Source organism: Leiobunum rupestre, chromosome 6, assembly GCF_980474605.1.
Source record: "Leiobunum rupestre chromosome 6, qqLeiRupe1.1.hap1, whole genome shotgun sequence".
Lineage (NCBI taxonomy): Eukaryota > Metazoa > Arthropoda > Arachnida > Opiliones > Sclerosomatidae > Leiobunum > Leiobunum rupestre.
Window position 1 is genome coordinate 49,785,188 of NC_143389.1, and position 21,647 is coordinate 49,806,834.

General features: G+C 39.8%; 1 protein-coding gene across 1 annotated transcript in view; it reads right to left on the reverse strand.

The window, feature by feature from the left end:
• The window catches only part of LOC149941338 (agrin-like), a 110,114-nt gene extending 89,145 nt beyond the window's left edge, over positions 1-20,969 (reverse strand). The window contains exon 1 of the mRNA XM_090179459.1: positions 19,513-20,969. Within this exon, the coding sequence (XP_090035585.1) occupies positions 19,513-19,885 (373 nt within the window). The 5' untranslated portion in view covers positions 19,886-20,969. The remainder of the gene's footprint in view (positions 1-19,512) is intronic.
• Positions 20,970-21,647: the final 678 nt, after the last annotated feature.

The window sequence follows — 21,647 nt, forward strand, 5'->3', positions numbered from 1 at the left end:
TTCAGTCGCCTATATAGATAGTCGACGTATATTTTAAGTAATTCCAAGTATTTTTTTTTGTCATAGGGACGTCCGTGCTCGGTTAGATAGAATTAAGTTTTTCCCGGGATATACCTTTTCTTCTCTCGATTCATTCCTCCTCTGTACTCTACGAAACGGTGCTGCGGAAAAAGGCGAAATTTCTCTTCCGAACTCTCTTTTATTAAATCAAACCGACTCTCCCGTTTCTGGCAGTGAGGGGCAGCGCGCGCCAAAGGGTTAACGGGAGCTGCGGAGGAAAAAAGAACGGATGCGAGATGGAGGAAGCGCGAGAGCAGAGGATGGAGTGGAGACGTCGGGGGTAGAAATGGACTCCGGTGGCCTTTAAACTAGGAATATTGTGAAAAATCTTGGCCACTCGCCAATTCCTTTTCCGTTTCTTCCCTTCGATTTTCTCTATCTCTTTGGGCTTCTCCTTCTCGGCATGGCCCGCGTGGGATCCCCCCGGCCCCACACTCGGATGTTTCCCCGATGATCCTGAGGCCTACAAAATGGACGACTCAACTCGGAGGCGATTGTAAGGGAGGCCCGAAAATTGTATTTAAATGTAGATCTCGGGTTGTTGGGTGTTAAACGTATCGTCTATTTGTATCATTTTGCTAGCGAAATATTTTATTCCGCGTAGTTGTATCGATCCACGAGCGGATTTCGCTTTCCTTCGCTGACCATTTAAGCCTTTGCCAGGAAAATGTTTTAAAGAAATTGGGTCATCTCATTTTACTAATCAATTTTTCCACGTTTAATTTAGAGATAATTAAACCCGTAATTTCTTAAAGAAAGGATTAAAGCTCCTTGCAAATTTTAAACGTAAATTTATCCCTTTTTGTTTAAACTTACAAACGTTGTTTATAAGTAGTATTTGTTTCATATTGGTCCTTGACAGAGAATATGGTAAGATCATTCTGCATTGGGGGATTTTTTCTGGGTCAATAATGGAAAAGAGCTGGTAACAGCCGAACTTTTACTATTTTCTCTTTTATAACGCGAATGAAAAATATGGAAAACTTTATGTTATTTAATATTTTTATGAAATTATTTTTTACTACATTTGCATTTCAAAGAAAATTAATTTTATTATTTGTATTAAATATGCAATGTTCCGTCTTTCATCTTATCCGTTTTTATTCGAGTTCCTTCATTGTCGGAATCTAAATTGAATTTTTCATTACCGTTACACTATAATCTAAGTTTAGAATTTCAAAGCGTGGGAAAAAATCTCGTGTCGCTCGCTTCCCAATAACAAAAAATTAATCTTTATAATATTAAAGAGAAACGCGATTTCGTGACCTGAGAGGTCGTCGCGAGCTACGAAATAAAATAAAATGGAGTTTCCTGGTTTTAAAATCTTTTTGCGAGTTTCAAATTGGAAAGGTCACGAATCGAATTCTTTTATTTTTTTACACTCTTTTTCTTTAAAGTTTTGTTCTTCCTCCATCTAGTTTTTCCGCTAATACAAATTCTCGGGTAACAGATACTTTTGTCTAGCAATTTTCCTTTCTCCGAGCTCGAGATAAAAAGCATTTGAAAGAAAAAAATATTTAATCTTCGGCGCGAGCCATTAGCCGAATTTCTGACCTCGTATTAGATCTAAAATTGCAGCTACAACGGGAATAGACGATCAACAGCCAGTAGAGATGGACGCCTAAGAGAGGGTAGAGTTTATACGTTACGGAATAGGCCTTGAGCGCGGCACTCGGATAAGGCCACGTTTAATTCGTTGTCGGCGACTAGTGGTATTTGCGCGTGGGAGAATGATGAGAGGGAACGAGTGAACCCAAAAAAAAAGGAACTGAAATGCATTAGTTCGACGAAGGGGAAAATCAAAGATTCAAATTTATCTTTCCTCCTCTTTTAATCATGATTGTAAGGAAAGGAATTTGCTCCTCCAATCATAATTAGATGGCCGCCCAACGAAATTACCTCAGCCTCACGCGAACAAAAGAACCGGAAGAAGGAAAACACTCAAATATTAGTGCCTCTCTTAACATTCTAACCACTCCATACTATAGATAACTGTCGAGTGTAATTATTTTGCTGAAACAAGTTACCAATACTCTTTAAATTGTTATTTGGATAAATTTGACAAATATGAAGCCCCAGAAGTCGAAAATTTGCGATTTGATTTCTAGATGTTACGACTGATTTTCGCCCTGATTTCGGAAATTTCAAGTTGATTGCGAGGATATTTTGGCGCCCGGAGAAAAACACACAAATTGGCCCGTTGCGAGTTTAATATATAATCTAACATATTCATTTTACATGTAAAACTTTGGGCACCCTTTTGGCGCCCCCCTCTCGCTACGCCTTTGCCTTTTTGTATACAGCTTATACATTCTACAATCCCACGCACTGCCTTAACATCTCGTATAACAAATTCTTAGGGATTTCAATAAATTTTGTATAAATTTCACTAGTTTTCTTAAATTTGGGTGGGGGCTCCTGCTCCCAAAGGGTCTCTCCTCTACCTAAAAATGTTTTGGGACTCATCCCCCTCCCAGGAAATAATCCTGGGTGCGCCACTGTAACGAAGAAAAAATTGTATCGACGTTCTAAGATGAAAGACAACGAGTGGGGAATTAGTGGTTTGCATCGAGGGGCGGACGAAGCGGAAGAAAGATGAAAGGGCACTCTGCTATTAAGTGCATTATGACTAATCCTTTTAAGGGTGTATCACCCAATACTTGATCCGCGTATATCGTAAGAACCCCGCGTCATTGGCGAACGAATTCTTTCATTCGCTTCAGTTCATTCATTCGAGGCAATATGCCAAACGGTGCTGATGGGAAACGCGCGTCTTTCCGAATTATTCCCTTTCACATTAACCTGGATTTTACCCCGTCTGTTTGCAAATAGTGTCATCCATTACTTAGAAGGCTTGAGGGTCCCCGCTATAAAATACAAACATATCGATCTTTATCGGTCTACGACCAAGGGGATAAAGGTCATAGGTCGTATATCCGTCACTCCGACATACGCGATATACGAATTAAATTTGATAACGTTGAAAAATAAATCTCAAATCGCGGAATTTTTGCCTTTATTTATGGAGCTAGCGTTTAATCAACCGTTTAAATGGGGCCAACGACGCTTTACCATCCACTGACTAGCGCTTTACGTTCCTGGCGTTCTAATAACATTATCGCGGCTCATTTATCTTGTCAGTAAGGTTTTAATGTCGGCCGGCCTTTCATCCTTAACGCGTTTTCAAGGTGTCGCAAATTGTAGCCACCACCGCTTTGAATGCAAATTCGAGCAATTTATTCGCGATACAGAAGCCGTCGCGGGCTAGTTTAAGCGGACGACAGACTGGAATGAAAGTGGGGGGAGCAAATGGTATAAATATTTAAACGATAGTTATCTCGGGAGCTTAATCTTACAGAAACCAAATGGGAGATGACGTTAGGTTATAAGCGGAACGACGATGTGCCCATCTACCGGATTCCCTTTACTGTAAAGGCAATAAGATATTCCGAAAACTTGACGACCGTGTCTCGTCGAGACCACTAACGCGGACTATACCTCGCTACCCGCCTTCGCCCTCGCTGCCAACTCATCCGCGGGGAGCGCGATGTCCCTTCCACCCCCGCCCAGCTTTCGTATTGATTTAACCCACCTTGGCTGATGACAACTTTTTATGGGCTCCTTTTTTAGCTTTTTTAAGTTTGCAATTTTCGCATCACCATTACATGGTAAATTGACGTTGCTTTTCCCCGTAGCGTGCGCCTGGCGCCCATTCTCGGGTGATCCCAGGAGCGCCCGTACGGGAAACTCCCCCGTTCCGTTCGGGCAATTCTCGGTGTATCGCGGGCAATCGTTTCCCGTACGGAATGGGAATTATAGGCCCTTACGGACGGAGAAGATTATTTCCAAAGAAAATAGTAAACGTTCCCTTTACACGTATGGCCTTCTCGCGGAAAGGATACGCTCGCGTTACTCGATCAACTTTCCTGACAATTTCTTTGCCAGGTATTTTTATTTGCAACTTAAACGACCCCCGTAAATTTCGCGACTGGATACTAAAGTCGAAAAGTGTAACTTTCCCCATTAGGAATGCCTCGCGGGAGTATATATATTAGGGTTAATAACCTTCTTCGGGAACGTATTCCCGGAACGTCCAAGGCGCCAAAACTCGCAATCCTAACTACACTCGCATTTTTAAAACTATTAATATGTTGGCTAAAATGACGCCCTCTTGAGCGGAATTAAACTAGTCTAGTATCTTATTATTTTGGACATTTTCCTTTTTTTTTGGAGATTTTGAATTTTTGAAAATACTTAATTTGAAGGATTTTCCATGTAAAGTTTAAGGGGGAAGAATACAGTAAAAGCCTCTTTTTCGTTCAAGCTGAACGTTTTTGTTTTAACAATTACATAATTTAATTATATTTTTCTTATTAGGCTGAACCATCCTCTAGTGCTTAAAATAATTTTGATAATTCTAATATTAATAGTTAACGAGATATAAGGTCCTAACTAAAGGGTAGTTTTGGCGCTTGCCCAACTTGTTTAGCTCCGGGGGTCCGAATTAAAACGTAATAATTTAATTACTTTTAAATTTAAAATTTTCAAAATTATTTTAAGCACTAAACAAGAGGCTGTTCTACACTTAAATATTAATTTTATAAGTTTAAATATAAAATTAAAAGAGTTCAGCTTGAAATAGCGCGAAATTTTGGAATTTTGGATTTGTGGATTTTTATTAAGTTTTGTATGATATTTTGGAATATTTTCGATAAAATGTAACAGGGGGTACGAGATTTAGAATTTTTGAAAATACTTAATTTGAAGGATTTTCCATCGTTTATGGGCGACAAAGTTTTCGAATTTTATAGTTGTGGATTTTTTGTTCGATATTTTGGAATATTTAATAATATTAAGTAATAATTAGCTAGGCTTATACCCAAGGCACGACCTAAAGCCCCATTTTCATGCTCGCTGTTAGCTTCCGCCACTCGCAAGCGTGAAAATAAAGCTAAAATATCTGTTTGAAACAGATCGACGCGGAAAGTGAAAAAGTGTATAGCTGAAGCGGATTTTGACGATTTTACCAGCTACCAGCGAGCATGAAAATGAGGCTTTAGGCCTAAGTCATCAAGCGACTTTTAAAGCCTTTTAATTCAGGTGGCCGGGTTACAACGCGTATGAGGGTGGTGGAAAGCCCTTCATGCCACGCGAGCCAACAGCTCCCTACACTAACTATTACCGTTAACTTCGACAAGTTTTTATTTTCGTTAAAATATAACAGGGCTGATTAGAAGAATTCGTTTTATTATACTTATATTAAAGGCTTTAAATTGTTCCCACTGTCTGAGAATGTCGTACAAGTACAAAATGAAGCTTCAATCGAATGTATCGCTTCGTAAGAGCTCAACCGCAATAGCGCAATAAGTCGTGGCGAAAGGGCCTGTAAAAAAGATGGATAGAAAAAAGGTAAAAATAATCTAACTTGTCGAGAAGGAGCAACTAGGGAGGCCAATCGCTGCGCGGAAACGTCGCCGAGACTTGGGGGAGCGATAAGCTTTGCCCTTCCGCCTTTCGCCGACATTAAAGATTTGCAGAACCTTCGCTTTTTCTTCTTGCCTTTCTTTTCCGGCCAATGACCAACGCTGTATCGCCTAGCCCTAGCGACGCTACGTAATACACTTTGTTATATTGTTTCCTTCGGTTATCAACGCCAAAAACGGCGCGAAATAATAAAATATTTTGTCGTACTCGCTCCGGGATGTTAATGGTTTTCGTTTCTGCCTCGAATACGAGTACCAAACCAGAACGAATCTAACCATTGTCGCGATTTTAAGGGGTTTTTTTGGGTCAGAAACCGTTTCTATAAGCGTACACGTCGTAAACTTTACTCCGTATTTAGGCTTCGATAGAACAGTCCCGTCAATTTTCCCAAAGTGTAGAATCGAATTAGGGTGCTTCCATTTTGGGCCTTTGCATGGTCCCCAATTTTTATCCCCATAAAAGGTATCGATCTTTACGTTTCCTTTTTTATTGGAACTTTTTAAGTAATTAGTTTAAAAAGCCGACGGGGGGAGAGAGGGAGCTCTTTCCATACTACCAAAGCCGTCGGCTTACCAGGGATTAATAGCGTAGAATTGGGGTAGATTTCGTATTCTTTCGAACGCTTTCAGGTAAGAGCGTTGGAAGAAAATAGCGCGCGTGGGCCGATTTTCTCGCCATAAAGTCTTTTCCCTTTTCGTCCGTTTTTGGGCTTTCGCACCTCTTTTAAGTTTAATAATGGAGGAAATTTGGCCTTCTCTATTATTTAAAGTTGAATAAGTGCGCCATTGTTCGCCTTCCTCGTTTTCCGAGGCCATTACTTTCTCTAATATTGGCGCCGTATTTAAGAGGCCTTCGTTAATTATTTACAACCTCATATAACCATAATAGCCACGATTAAAAGATAAGTTCCCTTAAAAATAACCAATATAAGCACAAAGGAAATACAAGCAATTGCAGTTGCCATACACTCTAAAAAAATAAAAATGTGCGCGAACCATATCCAAAATTGTACATATACCTCGAATATGTAGGTCTCGGCGTTCGGATTAGAAATTTTCCGTTCATTTCTTTTATATCCTTATCCGAAAATTATCCGAATAAAAACTTATTTGTTGCATATTAAATTGTATAATAGTCCCGAATAATATCCATAAATAAACAATTAATTTATTTTCTATGATTAATTGAAATTTTGGCGGTTAATATATCCATTTCCCCGAGCTCTACGAATATGGGACAATTTTTTCAATTTTGAATAATATTTGTACCTAAAAACCATATTTAACATTCTGGACGATTTGGTGTTCAAATCTCTGTATTAATTTCGTTCAATTTTGGATTAGAAACGATTCTATTAGTCCTAATCTCTCCAACGTCGCTATTGTTCGTATTTCTTCAGGTAGTGTTGTAGTCAAGAGACTGTTGCAGTGTCGTAGCCAGAAATCCTTCAAGGGAGGGGTTCAAACTATGTAAAATAGGTGAGGGCGTTTGGACACAGAAACCCTCCCCTTGTCTACGCCACTGGTATGTAGTTCCCACTCACCTTTAACCTATCCATTTCTTAGAATTGAAATAAGACCTATAATTATTTTGTTTAAATTAGTAGAAATGTAATTTTAAACTGAATTTAAAACTAAATTTCGATTTTCTTTTAATGATCATTCGCAAACGCATTTTCGAACTTTCGCCTCGCAGCGAGAGAAGTCGGTTTCGATCCCAGCTTGTGGCATTGGCTGAAAACTTGGCACGACTCCTTCCGCGTTAGTTTGCAAGTTGTCTACCCGTTGGTTAAAAACTTGTTGAGGTTAACGCTAATAGTATATGTAGAGAACTGGATGATAAAATTACCGAATAAGTATAGATTAGTCCATTATGAAAAGGGATAATAAAGCTAAACCCTAAACAAATTTGAAGAAATTTAAAAACTTACTAATAGCTCGTACCAATAGGTCTTCGAGCAAACATAAAGACGTGAAACTCGGACCAAATAGATCTTCGAGTTTTTCACTCTTCAAATTTGTTCAGGGTTTAGCTTTATTATCCCTTTTCATAATGGACTAATCTATACTTATTTGGTAATTTTATCATCCTTTACAATGCAGTCTATAGGTGGTTCCTTTTAACTTAACATTATGTAGAGAACTGTTGGCGTGGCACGAAGGGCTTGCCACCACCCTATTACGCGTTATGACCTGGCCACCTGAATTAATGGCATTAAAAGTCGCTCGATGACCTAGGCCTAAGGTGGTGCCTCGGGATTATTACTATTAAATCAATGAATGAAAAGTTCTAATGTTGATCCAATGTTGAGCGTAATGGTTTGTGTAATAGTGGACAAAAATACGCCCTGTTTCAGTGACAGCACTTTGGATCATTTATCGTCCAAATTTGAAGAAAATTTTCTAAAAGTCCTATATATGATTATCCTGAAAGTACTCGCGTTTATATTCAACCATTTTGCTTCCTAACAATGTTATTTCTAACTTCATTTATGTATGTCATAAACTCCTAACGCGCCGTCCATATCGTACTGTCGTTGCGTATAGTTATGGGTATCTTAACATATGCGGTAGTAAATTTCAAGAAAGTCAGCATTAGTCGAAGCGGGGAATTGTTAGAGGCGTTGTTCGGTCGTAAACACATATTCGCTCGTCTGCCCTTTTCTATAAATAGCTCCCTCTAGCGTCGTGTTATGGTGGACGACCCTATTTTCGCAGATTTATATTCGCAATAATGCTGCTACGCGTTATTAAAATAATTTTTATATCGTTCGGTAAATTATCACAAAGGTCACCGCGATAGTAGCTCATAGAGTTGACATTTTTACTTTGGCCTTTCCCCTTACTTTTTGGTTATTACCGCTGGTATACGCTTTTTGCGTAATTATAGGAAGCGATATTTAATGACGATTTTTTTAAGTCTATTACAGAATTGGACCATAGAGAGTTTCGAAATAGACATTAATATTTTATTTTTCGCCTCCTAAAATTATCCCTTTTTTCAATGGGCATCATTTCCTAAAACAATAAAATTACTTTATCCGAAAGATATTTAGATTTAAGTCTATTTTTGACCTATTTGCGCCTGTAGAAGTATTCAACTCTCGCGACGCTGGTGTCCAGGGACGAGAAAACATCCAGGGGCTCGAACTTTTACAATTTGCTTGTACCTTAGCTGAGAAACTAAGTTAGGCAATACGGATGATATACTAAAGTCCCCGTTATCCAACTACTTTGAAGCGAAACTATCAGGTAACTGGCCAACCCCTTTTATTAGGAAAAGTTTTGGCAAAGTGCGTTATCTCTCAATGAAATTGGATCTGTGGCGATACTTTGTCTCGTTCAGCAGCCAGCGCCGCGGCGCGGATGTCAGAGTAGCCACTTCCCTCGCTCTTCTATTAAGCAAACTTCTTCCCCTCCCTTTACTCCACACAGAGCGCCATCCAGTGACAAAGATATATAAAGCCCTCTCGCAAACAAAACCCTTCTCCGTCCCGTATATCTGCCATTCGAGAAAAAGGTGGATACGCGTCTATAGAAATATATATTTCGTGGTTTCCGCGTTCTATATATATTCTCGTTTTTATATCGTCAAAACCCCTTTAGCCTAATCCGAGGCTGGATAAGCGGGGAGCGCTTACAACAACAAGAACGGAAGCCCAAAAACAATCATCATTATCCGCTATCATTCTAACTAAACGTCAGATTAACGCGAGGGGAACCAAGAGCCTCGTTCTTTTGGTCTTCACTCATCTCCTATATTTCCTATCGGAGTTGAACTTACGTAGCTCCTCCGGTTTTGAGTTAACCCCACTGTTTGCCGTTTCTATTCGTCTATACAGTTTGTACCGTCTGCTATACCGTTGATACCATTGTCGGATGGGTTGGAGTTTCCGCTATAGACAGCGGGATCGCTACAAGGGCCTTAAAGCGTAAAACTTGGCAGCTCGCCTCCTAAATCTGTCTCCTTTAGTTTCGTGTTTATACCGTAGAGGTGCGCTGTTATCGTCCAATTACGTTGATTGCTCCTCGGAATGTATATGGCGTCCTCCACTTTCCGGAATATACGAGCCGAGGCTTAAACACCGGTACCGTAGCCTCGGCTGTATAGTATTGTCGGTACGCGTACCCATAGAAGGCTTCCCTCATGAATAGGTAACATGCTGGAACAAATGAGCCAGCACTTGAATGCTAAGTGCTAAAAGGTAATTTTTTACAACTTTTTTTTTCTATCCGCGGCGATTTCCTTCACCTTTGCCTCTCTTTGATTTTAAGCACCCCCTCTTTTTTAGGTGGCACGCGTTATTTCAGCGCTCCCTGGCGTCGTGTCTAACAACCTCTTTGGCTAGGCTTAAATTCCCCTTAGCGTGCCCGCGTTAAGCCTCGGTCTTTCCCGGGCTACTAGGCTAGAGGCGCAATCTAGTGACCGTTCGGAAGATTAATAGAGGCGTATTATGGCGGCTTTTAGAAAACGACGTATACAGCGCGCGTAAGTGGGGACCCGGGTCCCCTCGTTTTCAAAACAGTCGAGAATGTCCCTCTGAGCCGAATACCGAGACTAGAGAATGAAGTAGCGCCCCGAGAGCAGACGCGGAACGAGTGTTAGATCAAGATTATCGGAATTAATACGCCTTGTTTCGCTTATGACGTATTTTTAAGTCATTGCCAGCTAGGAGCAATAAACGCAGCACCCCAGCACACAAGGAGAACGCAATCCGTCAAAAGTCGTGGATTTTCTCGCGTACAGTTTTCATTGGTTAGACGCTTTAGCGCCTGCTGCCGTCGGAAGGGGAAAATTTGGAAATTGTCTTCCCCCTTTCCGTAAAACGTTCAGCGTAAAGACTCGTCCAATGAAATTTGTACGCAACATTGCGTTATTGTTTTTAAAGGCTAGCCGCGTTATCCTTGCGTTTGTTGCTCCTAGTGGCCAGCCTGCCCCCGCCGTCCGTTTCGTCATTCCTTCCCTCGTGATCGTAATAGCGTGGCCAGACGTTCAACGCGACTTGGTCACGTATCCTTTTCCGTACTGAGAAAAAGGGCGAAGTCGAGCGCAACGAAACAACGGCGTACCTCCTCCGGGGTTTAAATCAGTAATAAGCCAAATTTATAACTCTTTTATTGGTCGGAGGCGTCGCGGCTGGCCCCGGGTTTGTTTGGGAGGCTTTGCTGGTCGCCAACTGATACGCCGTCTTTCCCCCGTCTCTTTAATTCGATTTTCTAATCCTTTCAATTACGGCCGACAACCTTTCTCTCTTTTATTCCTCCTCGTGACGCGGATGTCATTCTTATTTCGACGGAATACGTAAGCCCAATTCTCGAAAGAGGGCTTAAGTACGATTTCGTATCCGAAACTCGTACCGAAGTACTTTGGCTTACGCCAGGGTTCATAAATTTTAACTGGCGCCAGTCGCGATACAAGAGCGTAAAAATATATCATTTTCTCTTTATGTCGTCCGCGAACGACTGGTTTTGGAAATTTTTAATTTAACGTATCTTTTTATAACTATCTTCCGCTAAGTTTCCACTAGCGCGCGTTATAATGTATTTTATTTTACGCGATTAAAAATTTTGTACGTGCCAAAGTTGAGTTAAAGGTCGTTACTGGAAACCAAACTTTACTAGTAAAACATATTCCTTGAGCGTTTTAATTTAGTATTATTTCCCGCGCGGTTTTTATCGTAAATTAGAAAAAGATCGTTTTTAATTTTCCAAAAACCATAATATTAGTACATTTTTCCCGAGCCTAATTCCTTATCGATCCATCAAATTTTTAACAGCGTCATTTCTTTTTCGATTAATTTTACTCCCCGCTAATTACCTATTTGGCTTCGTAATTTACCTTAATTACTTACTGATATAAAAACGAGGCTCTACTTTCCGGTACACTGTTATCGCTTCGAAAACTCGTACATCTACCACCCACCACCGTGGGTTAATTTTGTCAAGCCTTTAAGAATTTTATACAATGCATTCTCGCTCGAATAGGGAGGGAGGGTTACGAAGCTCAATAAAGAGTCTATTCTTAGGCAATTATATTAAAACTAATTTGAAATCTAAAATCAAATCCCAAAGCGGGTTGTCTGCCATTAGTTATTTAAATACGCGAGTTGGAAACCCAACACGGACCGAACTCGGTATACAATTCCGAGTCGTTGATATACTTGACGCGCGTAATATCAGCAACTTCGCGAAAGGGCCTCCCTTCAGAATCGCGTACGGACTGTACCCTCCTTCGTACTTTGGCCTAAATTGTCCAGAATTACGCGCTAGAGTATAAAACGTTTTAAATATTCCCGTCTCTCTTGTATTAATGAAGGGGAGTCGAGATAAGCAAATATTGAAACTCCCTAACGCGAGCCAAAGCTTTTCCGACGGATACGCGCCCGGTATGGAGCGATTTACGCGGTACGAAGCTACCGTAAACGTGAGTCATTAATCCCCCGGACGATCCAAAGGTTAAGCGCTCTACCCTGCCTTACATTGGTATATAAATTCCGTCCCCCCCTCCCTTCATCTTGCTATGGTTGGCTCATAATTTTGGAGTCCGAAATGCTTTTCCACTTTATTTCACTCTCTATTACCAAGATTCCAGATACTTTCTCTTCCTGTTATTCTCAAGTACAAGCGCCTAAAATGGATCGACTTAGGTTCTCCTAAAACTTAAAAATTTTAGGGTGTTGAATACTTAATTCCGAATTTAAGTATTACAATTTTAGAAATGGCTTTTACCGGATTCGCCTGGCCTAAATTCTCCATTCTATTCAAGTTTCGCACTTCCGTTAATTTTCAAAATTTAAATGTAGAGCTAATTAGTTTCGCGTCCCCACAAGGCTTTGTGGAAATCGGAGTCGCTTTGGCCAGAGTTTTGCGTGCTACGAAAGGAGTCGTCTATCTTTAACTATGCCGCGCTACGATAATATCATCCAAAACGTTGGATTTATTTTTGCCGCAACGTCTCAAAATAGCTGGCGCGTTTATTAATTAATTATGCAAATATTATGTCGTTCAGGTTCGCGACGTCTGTAGGAAATGTGACGCAATGTTGGAATTTCCCATTTACATACGTTAGGTCAAAAGAGGTCACGTCTTTAGGAGTGTTCCGAACGCCAGGCAGATTAACTTCCAGGTGTATAAGGTATACTTATACACCTGGAAGTTAATCTGCCAGTCAAATCAATTTTCAGGTGTTTAAGATGTATAGAAATATCCCGACCACCGACCAAATCAATTTCCAGGTGTTTAAGATGTACAGAAATATTCCGACCGCTGACCAAATCAATTTCCAGGTTTATAAGATGTACAGAAATATTCCGACGGCTAACCAAATCAATTTCCAGGTGTATAAGGTCGACCAAAATCACAAAATTAATTTCCAGGGGTATGAGATGTATAAGGTGTATAGCAAGGTGTACAGAAATGTTCCGACGGCCGACTAAAATCACCAAATTAATTTCCAGGGGTATGAGATGTATAAGGTGTATAGCAAGGTGTACAGAAATGTTCCGACGGCCGACTAAAATCACCAAATTAATTTCCAGGGGTATGAGATGTATAAGGTGTATAGCAAGGTGTACAGAAATGTTCCGACGGCCGACCAAAATCACTAAATTAATTTCCAAGTGTATAAGGTGTATAGAAATGTTCCAACCGCCAAACAAATTTATTTGCAGATGCATAAGGTGAATAAAAATGTTCCGACGGCCAACCAAATCAATTTCAAGGTGTACAGTTTATTAAATAGTTTTTTAAATATTTGAAATGGAAAATAAATATTTAAAAAAATTTCTTCGTATTCATTTAAAAACTTTTATTTTGTATGGCAATTATATTTGACGACGCAACAAAGCATCCAGTTTGGGCTGCTCAGTTGAGTGTCTAAACGAGGGATTAGATCTGGGGAGCGCGTCGGTGCGGATTTAGCGTCCTTTCGCTGATAATCAGAAGGAGGCGCTGTAGGCCATTCTTCGGAGGATTCGTAATGATCCCCGCGAGGGAACCTTCTCTTTCCGCGCCCTCGTTTTATTTATTTGGATGTTTTTCTTCTTCTTAAGCGAACCTTTCCTTTCCATAGCGGAGACAATACTCTTAAAAGCGGCGCAGATCGTAATTCCGCCTTCTATATACGTCCCAAATTGGACGTCGCAGCGGCACGCCAGTTGTAAACTTTACTTTATAGGCACGCTTCGGCACGCTTTAAGCTATTTACCCCTAGTCCATACCGACATCCACCCGTACCACCTGATAGTCGCGCCCATGTCGTACAGACGCTAACTTGACCCCGTCTTTGTACTACGACGCCCCGTGTTGGGTGAGTCGTCGCCTGTCGCTATAATTTCGACTAAATCGACAGAAAGCGAAGCCCAGACTGGCGACACTTCTTTATTTATATTGCGAATCGTATTGTTTCGCCGTTGGGCCTTTCCTTGTCTCTGCCTCCTCCGTCTATTCTTAAAAGTTTCCTCGGCTCCATTCTTTTCTCTTTTCCTCCGAGATGGTTCCTCTTTTATCCGACTACTAATGAATCGTATTTCAAAACATTCCTTAATTTACGTTTTCTTCTCTTTTTTTTCTGTTTTGATTTTCCCCAATTTCCTTCGCGTTTCTTTCAATCAGGCGTTTTATATATCGCTACCGTAAATTTTATTAAAGATACGTAGTTACTGAAAATTAGAATGGAAAGTCTAAATTCTTTCTATTTCCAAATGAATAAAGATGTCAGCGATTTTTAAGAACCCAAATCGTTCTTTATTTTTTGGGTAATGTTTTTAGCCCACGGTGTAAATTATTTATTTTTTATTTTTATATCCCTCAAGGTAAAGTTTTTTTATCAGCTAGGCTAATACCCAAGGCACCACCTTAGGCCCAAGTCATCTTGCGACTATTAATGTCTATAAACTGGTGGACGGATTACAATGCGTAGGAAACCCCTTCATGCCACGAGAGCCAACAGCTCCTTATTACCGGTAACCTCAACAAGTTTTTATAGAAAGAGGAAACCGAAGAGCTTGGGGAAAACCCTTTCAGCCAGTGGGGAGAGAACTTGCAAACTCAACGTGGAAGGATTGGTTCCGAGTTTTCACCTAGTGCCACAAGCTGGAATCGAACGTGGCTCCTCTCACTGCGAGGCGAAATTGCTAAGCCCTTCCTTCCTTCCTCTGACGTGGGCGCTGACGTCAAGCCTGACCTCTCTCGCTCTTTCCGAAGCGCGTTGTGTATTTCGGATTGTCGAGGACGAAAATATGTCCTTCTATCTCTCTCGCAACGTGTTGATATTCGTATGGACCGAAATAAACCGACCAATAAAAAATAGCACGGAATTTCTCTGTTCGGTTCTATCATTGAACTGACTGAGCTGTCGTACGTTTCGAAACGCGCGGTGAATCTGGTCCAGTTTGCCCAAATCGATATTTTCCATGTTGATTGCGTTAGTATATTAACGGGTGTCGTTGCGCCGAGTGTTTTGTACGAATTCGCGTGTATACGTGTAATTGCGCGCGACGCCGGGGAACATCTGTTCCATTGTCCTTCTCTCCGCGAGGTGCAGCCTGCACTCGGATCGAGGCGTCGACCAAATGGACCTGTTTTCATTTGCCTTTAATTCTCGAGAATAGCGAAATCGATATATGTATGACGGCGAATATTAGCATTCCGTATAGCGCCAGAGAAGCTTGTCCGAAGGCGTGGATCAGCCGCGGTCGCCTTCTTGTGTTTTCGGAATTCAAGCCGTGTTCATTTTGATCATGTAATTCCTTGATTAAAGCGTGCTTCCGACTTTTTTCGGGGTGTTTTGCGAGTAAGCCAACGATCGCGCAAAGCGGTGGAACCTTCGAGTTTCGTACACTCTTAAAAACGTTGGGTTAAATGATTTTGGTTATTTCATTTTTAACTACTTTTTGAGTCAAAAATAACCCAAATGTAGTTGAAAATCTTGAAACGCAAAATTTGGGTTAAGCAAAATTAGGTGGTTTTTAAGATAATATAATAGCAACCCAAAATTGGGTCATACTACCAAATTTAAAGTTCCCACGCGCCAAAGACGATATGAGCATCGGAAATGTGTCCATCGAACTTGTAGTCTTTGGAAGACTGGAAATTATAAATTTTGCACCATTCTTGCATCGTTTCCAAGAGTGCTTGAAAGGATTCTTAATTTTTTATTCTAACGGTATAGAATATTTTTAATTTAATTTACTATTTATAATTTAAATTTTTCCAATATTTAAAATTTATTTTTTTTATGTTGTGTTGATATTTCAGCGGAAGAACGTAATGATCTCCCTTGTTTAAAATTATTGCAAATTGCCAAGGCCCTACGATATTCTTTCCAGTGTGATCAAATTAATAAACCAAATTAATTGTTAATTTATAACCCAAAATTGAGTCATATATCAACCATATTTTGGGTAACTTATAAATTTGACCCAAAATATCGTTATTAAAATAACCCATTTTGGGTGAAAACTAGAACAACCCAATATTTTGTTTGGTTAAATACTGACCCAACAATGGGTAAAAAAACAACCCAATTTGGGTCAAAAACAACCCAATATTTTTAAGAGTGTATACTTTTCTTTTTCGCCAGTTTAAAGTTACCCCTAACTTCGCTTGACATTAGCTTTTGAAATTGAATCGCGACTTTCAAAAATGTCAACGTCGTTCTCTATTCGGAGTAGCTTAGGTTTAACAATTTACTTTAAAATTTTGGATTTCAATCGAGGCTTAAAGAAATTTGAACCCGCGGTGATAAAAACAAATTTATATATTAAATATATTTCAATAGGTAACCGTGGGTTGGAAACTTATAGGTATAGTATGTAAACTGAAATGGCGTTCTCTTTTAAAAGACCGAAAACTAAACTGAAACTTTATTAAAAAACCGGCCTGCCTAAAACGTAGAGTACTAATCAGTCGATATGAGGTGGAAATTAATCACGGAGCTTTAAGCGTAGCGCAAAGGGAGAAAAGAGATTTTAGAAAATGATTTCAGAGAGTAACCTAAATGCTTTTACGAATATTAAGTGCAATTTTCTCGGTTGATCCAGGCCAATTTGAAGTAGACCAATGAATTTATTTTGCAGACCACTCAGACTCTTTTAGTTACAGCGATTGCTCCTACTTTCAACCAATAATTGGCGTTATAGTGTAAGTAGAGTAAAGCTGCCAAGATATTATTACGAAAAATAGCAAAAAGTGTTCGGTTTTCGCCACACATGTATAACGGTTAAAGATATTGAATAATTATATAAATGCCGAGTATATTTGAAATAAGTGTATTTGAAATAAATTCGAAATAAGTGTATAAGAAACAAATTCGAAATAAATGACTTTTGAAATAAATTCGAAATATGTGACTTTTGAAATAAATTCGAAATATGTGACTTTTGAAATAAATTCGAAATATGTGACTTTTGAAATAAATTCGAAATAAGTGTATAAGAAACAAATTCGAAATAAGTGACTTTTGAAATAAATTCGAAATAAGTGTATAAGAAATAAATTCGAAAAAGTGACTTTTGAAATAAATTCGAAATAAGTGACTTTTGAAATAAATTCGAAATAAGTGACTTTTGAAATAAATTCGAAATATGTGACTTTTGAAATAAATTCGAAATATGTGACTTTTGAAATAAATTCGAAATAAGTGTATAAGAAACAAATTCGAAATAAGTGACTTTTGAAATAAATTCGAAATAAGTGTATAAGAAATAAATTCGAAAAAGTGACTTTTGAAATAAATTCGAAATAAGTGACTTTTGAAATAAATTCGAAATAAGTGACTTTTGAAATAAATTCGAAATAAGTGACTTTTGAAATAAATTCGAAATAAGTGACTTTTGAAATAAATTCGAAATAAGTGACTTTTGAAATAAATTCGAAATAAGTGACTTTTGAAATAAATTCGAAATAAGTGACTTTTGAAATAAATTCGAAATAAGTGACTTTTGAAATAAATTCGAAATAAGTGACTTTTGAAATAAATTCGAAATAAGTGACTTTTGAAATAAATTCGAAATAAGTGACTTTTGAAATAAATTCGAAATAAGTGACTTTTGAAATAAATTCGAAATAAGTGACTTTTGAAATAAATTCGAAATAAGTGACTTTTGAAATAAATTCGAAATAAGTGACTTTTGAAATAAATTCGAAATAAGTGACTTTTGAAATAAATTCGAAATAAGTGACTTTTGAAATAAATTCGAAATAAGTGACTTTTGAAATAACTTTGAAATAAGGGACTTTTGAAATAAATTTTAAATAAGTGACTTTTGAAATGAATTCGAAATAACTAAATAAGTGACTTTTGAAATAAATTGTAAATAACTAAATAAGTGACTTTTGAAATAAATTGTAAATAACTAAATAAGTTACTTTTGAAATAAATTGTAAATAACTAAATAAGTTACTTTTGAAATAAATTGTAAATAACTAAATAAGTTACTTTTGAAATAAATTGTAAATAACTAAATAAGTTACTTTTGAAATAAATTGTAAATAACTAAATAAGTTACTTTTGAAATAAATTGTAAATAACTAAATAAGTGACTTTTGAAATAAATTGTAAATTACTAAATAAGTTACTTTTGAAATGAATTCGAAATAAGAATCTTAGTTTATAACTTATTTTTAACACCTATATAGCCATTATTAAATTATGATTATTTTCATAAATTTTTTATTGCTTGAATTTTACAACAACGAAATTAATTTTTGAAACGTATTTCATAAAAATATACAAAATTCAAGAGACCCGTGCCTCGAATAGTCTATTGTATTTTCCAAATGGCGAGTAATCATTTGCTACACCGTCTAATTAAATATACATTACCACCAATCAACGGGTAGTTTCGATCGAGGTTAGGAACGGGGTACAGGCTGTTCAGCCTATCACTTTTTTATATTATCAGAGCGCGTGTTTCATTTCATTCTAAAGGAAATTGTACCGGACACGGAATTCATCAATTTGTTCCAATGGCGCGTTTATTTTATATTTATTGACGCACACCGGTCTATTTTAAAACCGAAAAACAGCCCGAGTTCGCGGTCGAGAAAAATGTAATTTTCTTTCTTTATTGGAATCGTCCGAGCTGGCGTTGTCGAACGGGATAACCCTAATTACCCGCGAGTCTGGTATATATTCTTCTCTATTTCGTTGTCGACAAAGAAGAAAGTGTAGCGGCCATTTTACCTTCCGCGTCACCTCTATCATCAATTGAGTTTCGCTTTTCCAAAGTAATATACGCCGCGAAAAGGAGCCGGATACGACGTTACACGTTTCTTTGGTCTATTATATTGGGAATCGAAACTGCTTCTTTGTTATTAGTCCCGCGATGTATCGCCTCCCGACATTAGCCGCGCGCTCGAGGAGCTCCCAGTAGGCCACGGTGGCCGCATTTTATATACTTTGTTCGGGAGCGCCAGGAGATAGTGGGGATTTAGTTTACGCGTTGATTTTACTGTCGTCCCCGTTCCGCAGTCTATTGGGCTTTTAACCCTTCCTTTTACGACCTAGCTTCGATATAAATTACCTATAGAAGTTACAATTTGCGCGTAAAAATGAGAGTTCGGGGGTATAAAGTTTACGTACGTATATTCTTCTTGTAGAAAAGCGAATGCATTTTATATTGAAGGGGTACATTTTAATATCGGCTTGGTAAATTTTTACCATTAAATTGAATTAAAATTGCATCGAGTTCAATGTTGTTTAAGCGAAAACTCTTCGCTTTACGTACTTTATTCACGAAGGTTTGCTTTATATAAACTGCTTTGCCTCGTTTTTTCAGATCGGGTTTTAAAGGATTTATATTATATCTAAACCGTAATTAGAAATATTTACGACCAATTTTTTCAATCTTTTCCATACAAATATACAAACATATCTAGTAGAGCCCAATATATTCTAAGTATAAATACGTGTAATTTCACACGCGTAAAGAGAAAATATTCGGATAGAAAATGAAAGGTAACTCACCGCATCTGCCTTCGAACTTGACTCGAATGTCCTTCATTTCCTTGCAGGCGTTCCTCCTGAGTTCGCAAATATTAGGGTAATCCTGTCCGTCAGATCCACAAACGGGTCTGGATCCTTTACTGTCCCCGTAAGTGGCGCACCTTTCGGGGCAGACGCAATCGGCCAGTCGTCCCTCTTTGGATGGTCGGCACTCGGCGCCGAAGTGGCACGCCTTGTCCCGGCACGGGTCCGCGTGACCTGGCGGAAATTTATAACAAGCTTTGGTCAGTGTGGCCAAACAGCCCAAACCCACCACCGAAATGGCTAGAATCTGGGAGCGATAGTTCGTCGACCCTTCGGCCGACCGACGAGTCCTTCTCCCCGTAAACCTCATCTTCCAAATCGACGTCGCGACCACCGACGCTCGACTCGAACTATACCGAATAACGGGACGCGTTTCGCGACACTTTAAACGTTTATTTCGCTATTACTACTTCAAATTGAACCCTAACCAGTCAATTACGCCGAACTGTCCGTCCGGATTTGTTCGCTGAACGCTAGTCCGATTGGTCATGATAACCCGTTCGCTTCCTCCTCTTATTCCGCTCTCACGTTTCCCGGAAAAGCGCTCTCTCGGTCCTCCTTATTATTCTTCGTATACTTGGTCGTATCTATAACGGGTTTGAGAGAAACGGGGCTTTCCTGGTTGAAAGGACGCTGGTATTAAGCTCGGTGCCGCGTATATAAAAACAGGGCCGAATCCTCCTCGAGCCGGGTTAGTTATTTCTCCATTTATACCGTGGCATAAAAATCCTGAAAGCGTCGGAGCGATGATGAGATGCCAGGAAATATCCCCCCTCTCTCACTCGGTCCGAAAACTAGGCCTTCCTCTTTCACTCTTCTCTCTCTCTCTCTCTCTCTTGTACGTATACGAACTGTATAGTTATAGCCGAGGCCTCGCTAAGCCTTACGTCGATGCTCGTGCTCCGAAAAGGGGATGAAAATCTTCTCTATATTCGATTCGGGCCTAAACTGCGAAGCTCCTTTCCCCCTTCTCGCTCTCCTCGTAGCGAAGAGTCGCTTCCAAAAGGGGGAGGGCGAAGGGGATCAGTCTACGCTGGTACTCCACCTACCCATCGATTACGGAGAAACTCGAAAGGGAAGCTGAGGAAGAGAGTTTTAGGCGAGGGCAGCGGCTATTCGGAGAGGTTCGCGGCAGCTCCCTGAGAATTCGGCATCGCCGGCCACTCTGCCGCAGCCCGTACAAAAACATCGGCGCCTCCGTCTTCTCCTTTCTTCTTCTTCTCCGTCCGCCTGTCCTCCTCGCGGCCGCCTTTCCTCGCTAGTTCTTTTATTTCGTGGATGCTGTCTCGCTTACATCCATTACCGCGGGACCCACACACCCCTCGGGCCACTAGCGAAGAACGTATTTCGGGAGTCGCTCCTTAGACTTCCGCCAAGTCCCGCCTATCGACGCTTTCCGAAACGCGTCTCGCGGCTGATAACCTCGCGGGACGGCGATCCAAAGTTTTCTCGCCAGAAAGTACTGATTATTCTACTTTATTATTATTACCATCGACGGTTCTGTTTGTATAATAATTACGCCGTTTACGCCGCCAGAAAATGGACTTTTGAAGTGGGGGGAAAATGAGAAAAAGTCACCCCTTTTTTACGAGCGTGTTTGCTCTTGAAAGACGAGACAATTCTAATAATCGTGAGAAGCCGTTTCACCACCGCGCGCACCAGAGACGAGGTTTTCCCCGACAAGAAACGAACGAGAAATAGGCTCGCTTTAACGATCAAGATTACGTTGAACGAGGAGGTTTTAATCCACGGCTATCCGTCAAGCGGCTCATTCGCGAGTAAACAGTCGTCGCGACGCGATTTTCACCCCGAAATAACCTTCTCCAGTCTCTATTTCCTCGCTAAAGTTTTTCTCCCGACTCGGTCTCCGTTACCAGCAGCGAGGGATGCGGATCAACGGAGCAAAGGGAAACTCGCGAAGAGAGAAGAGACTAAGGATGAAGTATTCGCTTTCGGACCATTAGGAACACCGTGTAGACACATTTGGCTATGGTCGACGAGCGTGGACGAAAACTCGGACTCGGCCGCGCGGAATTCGCGTTATAATACCAAGAATGAAACTGGGCAAAACG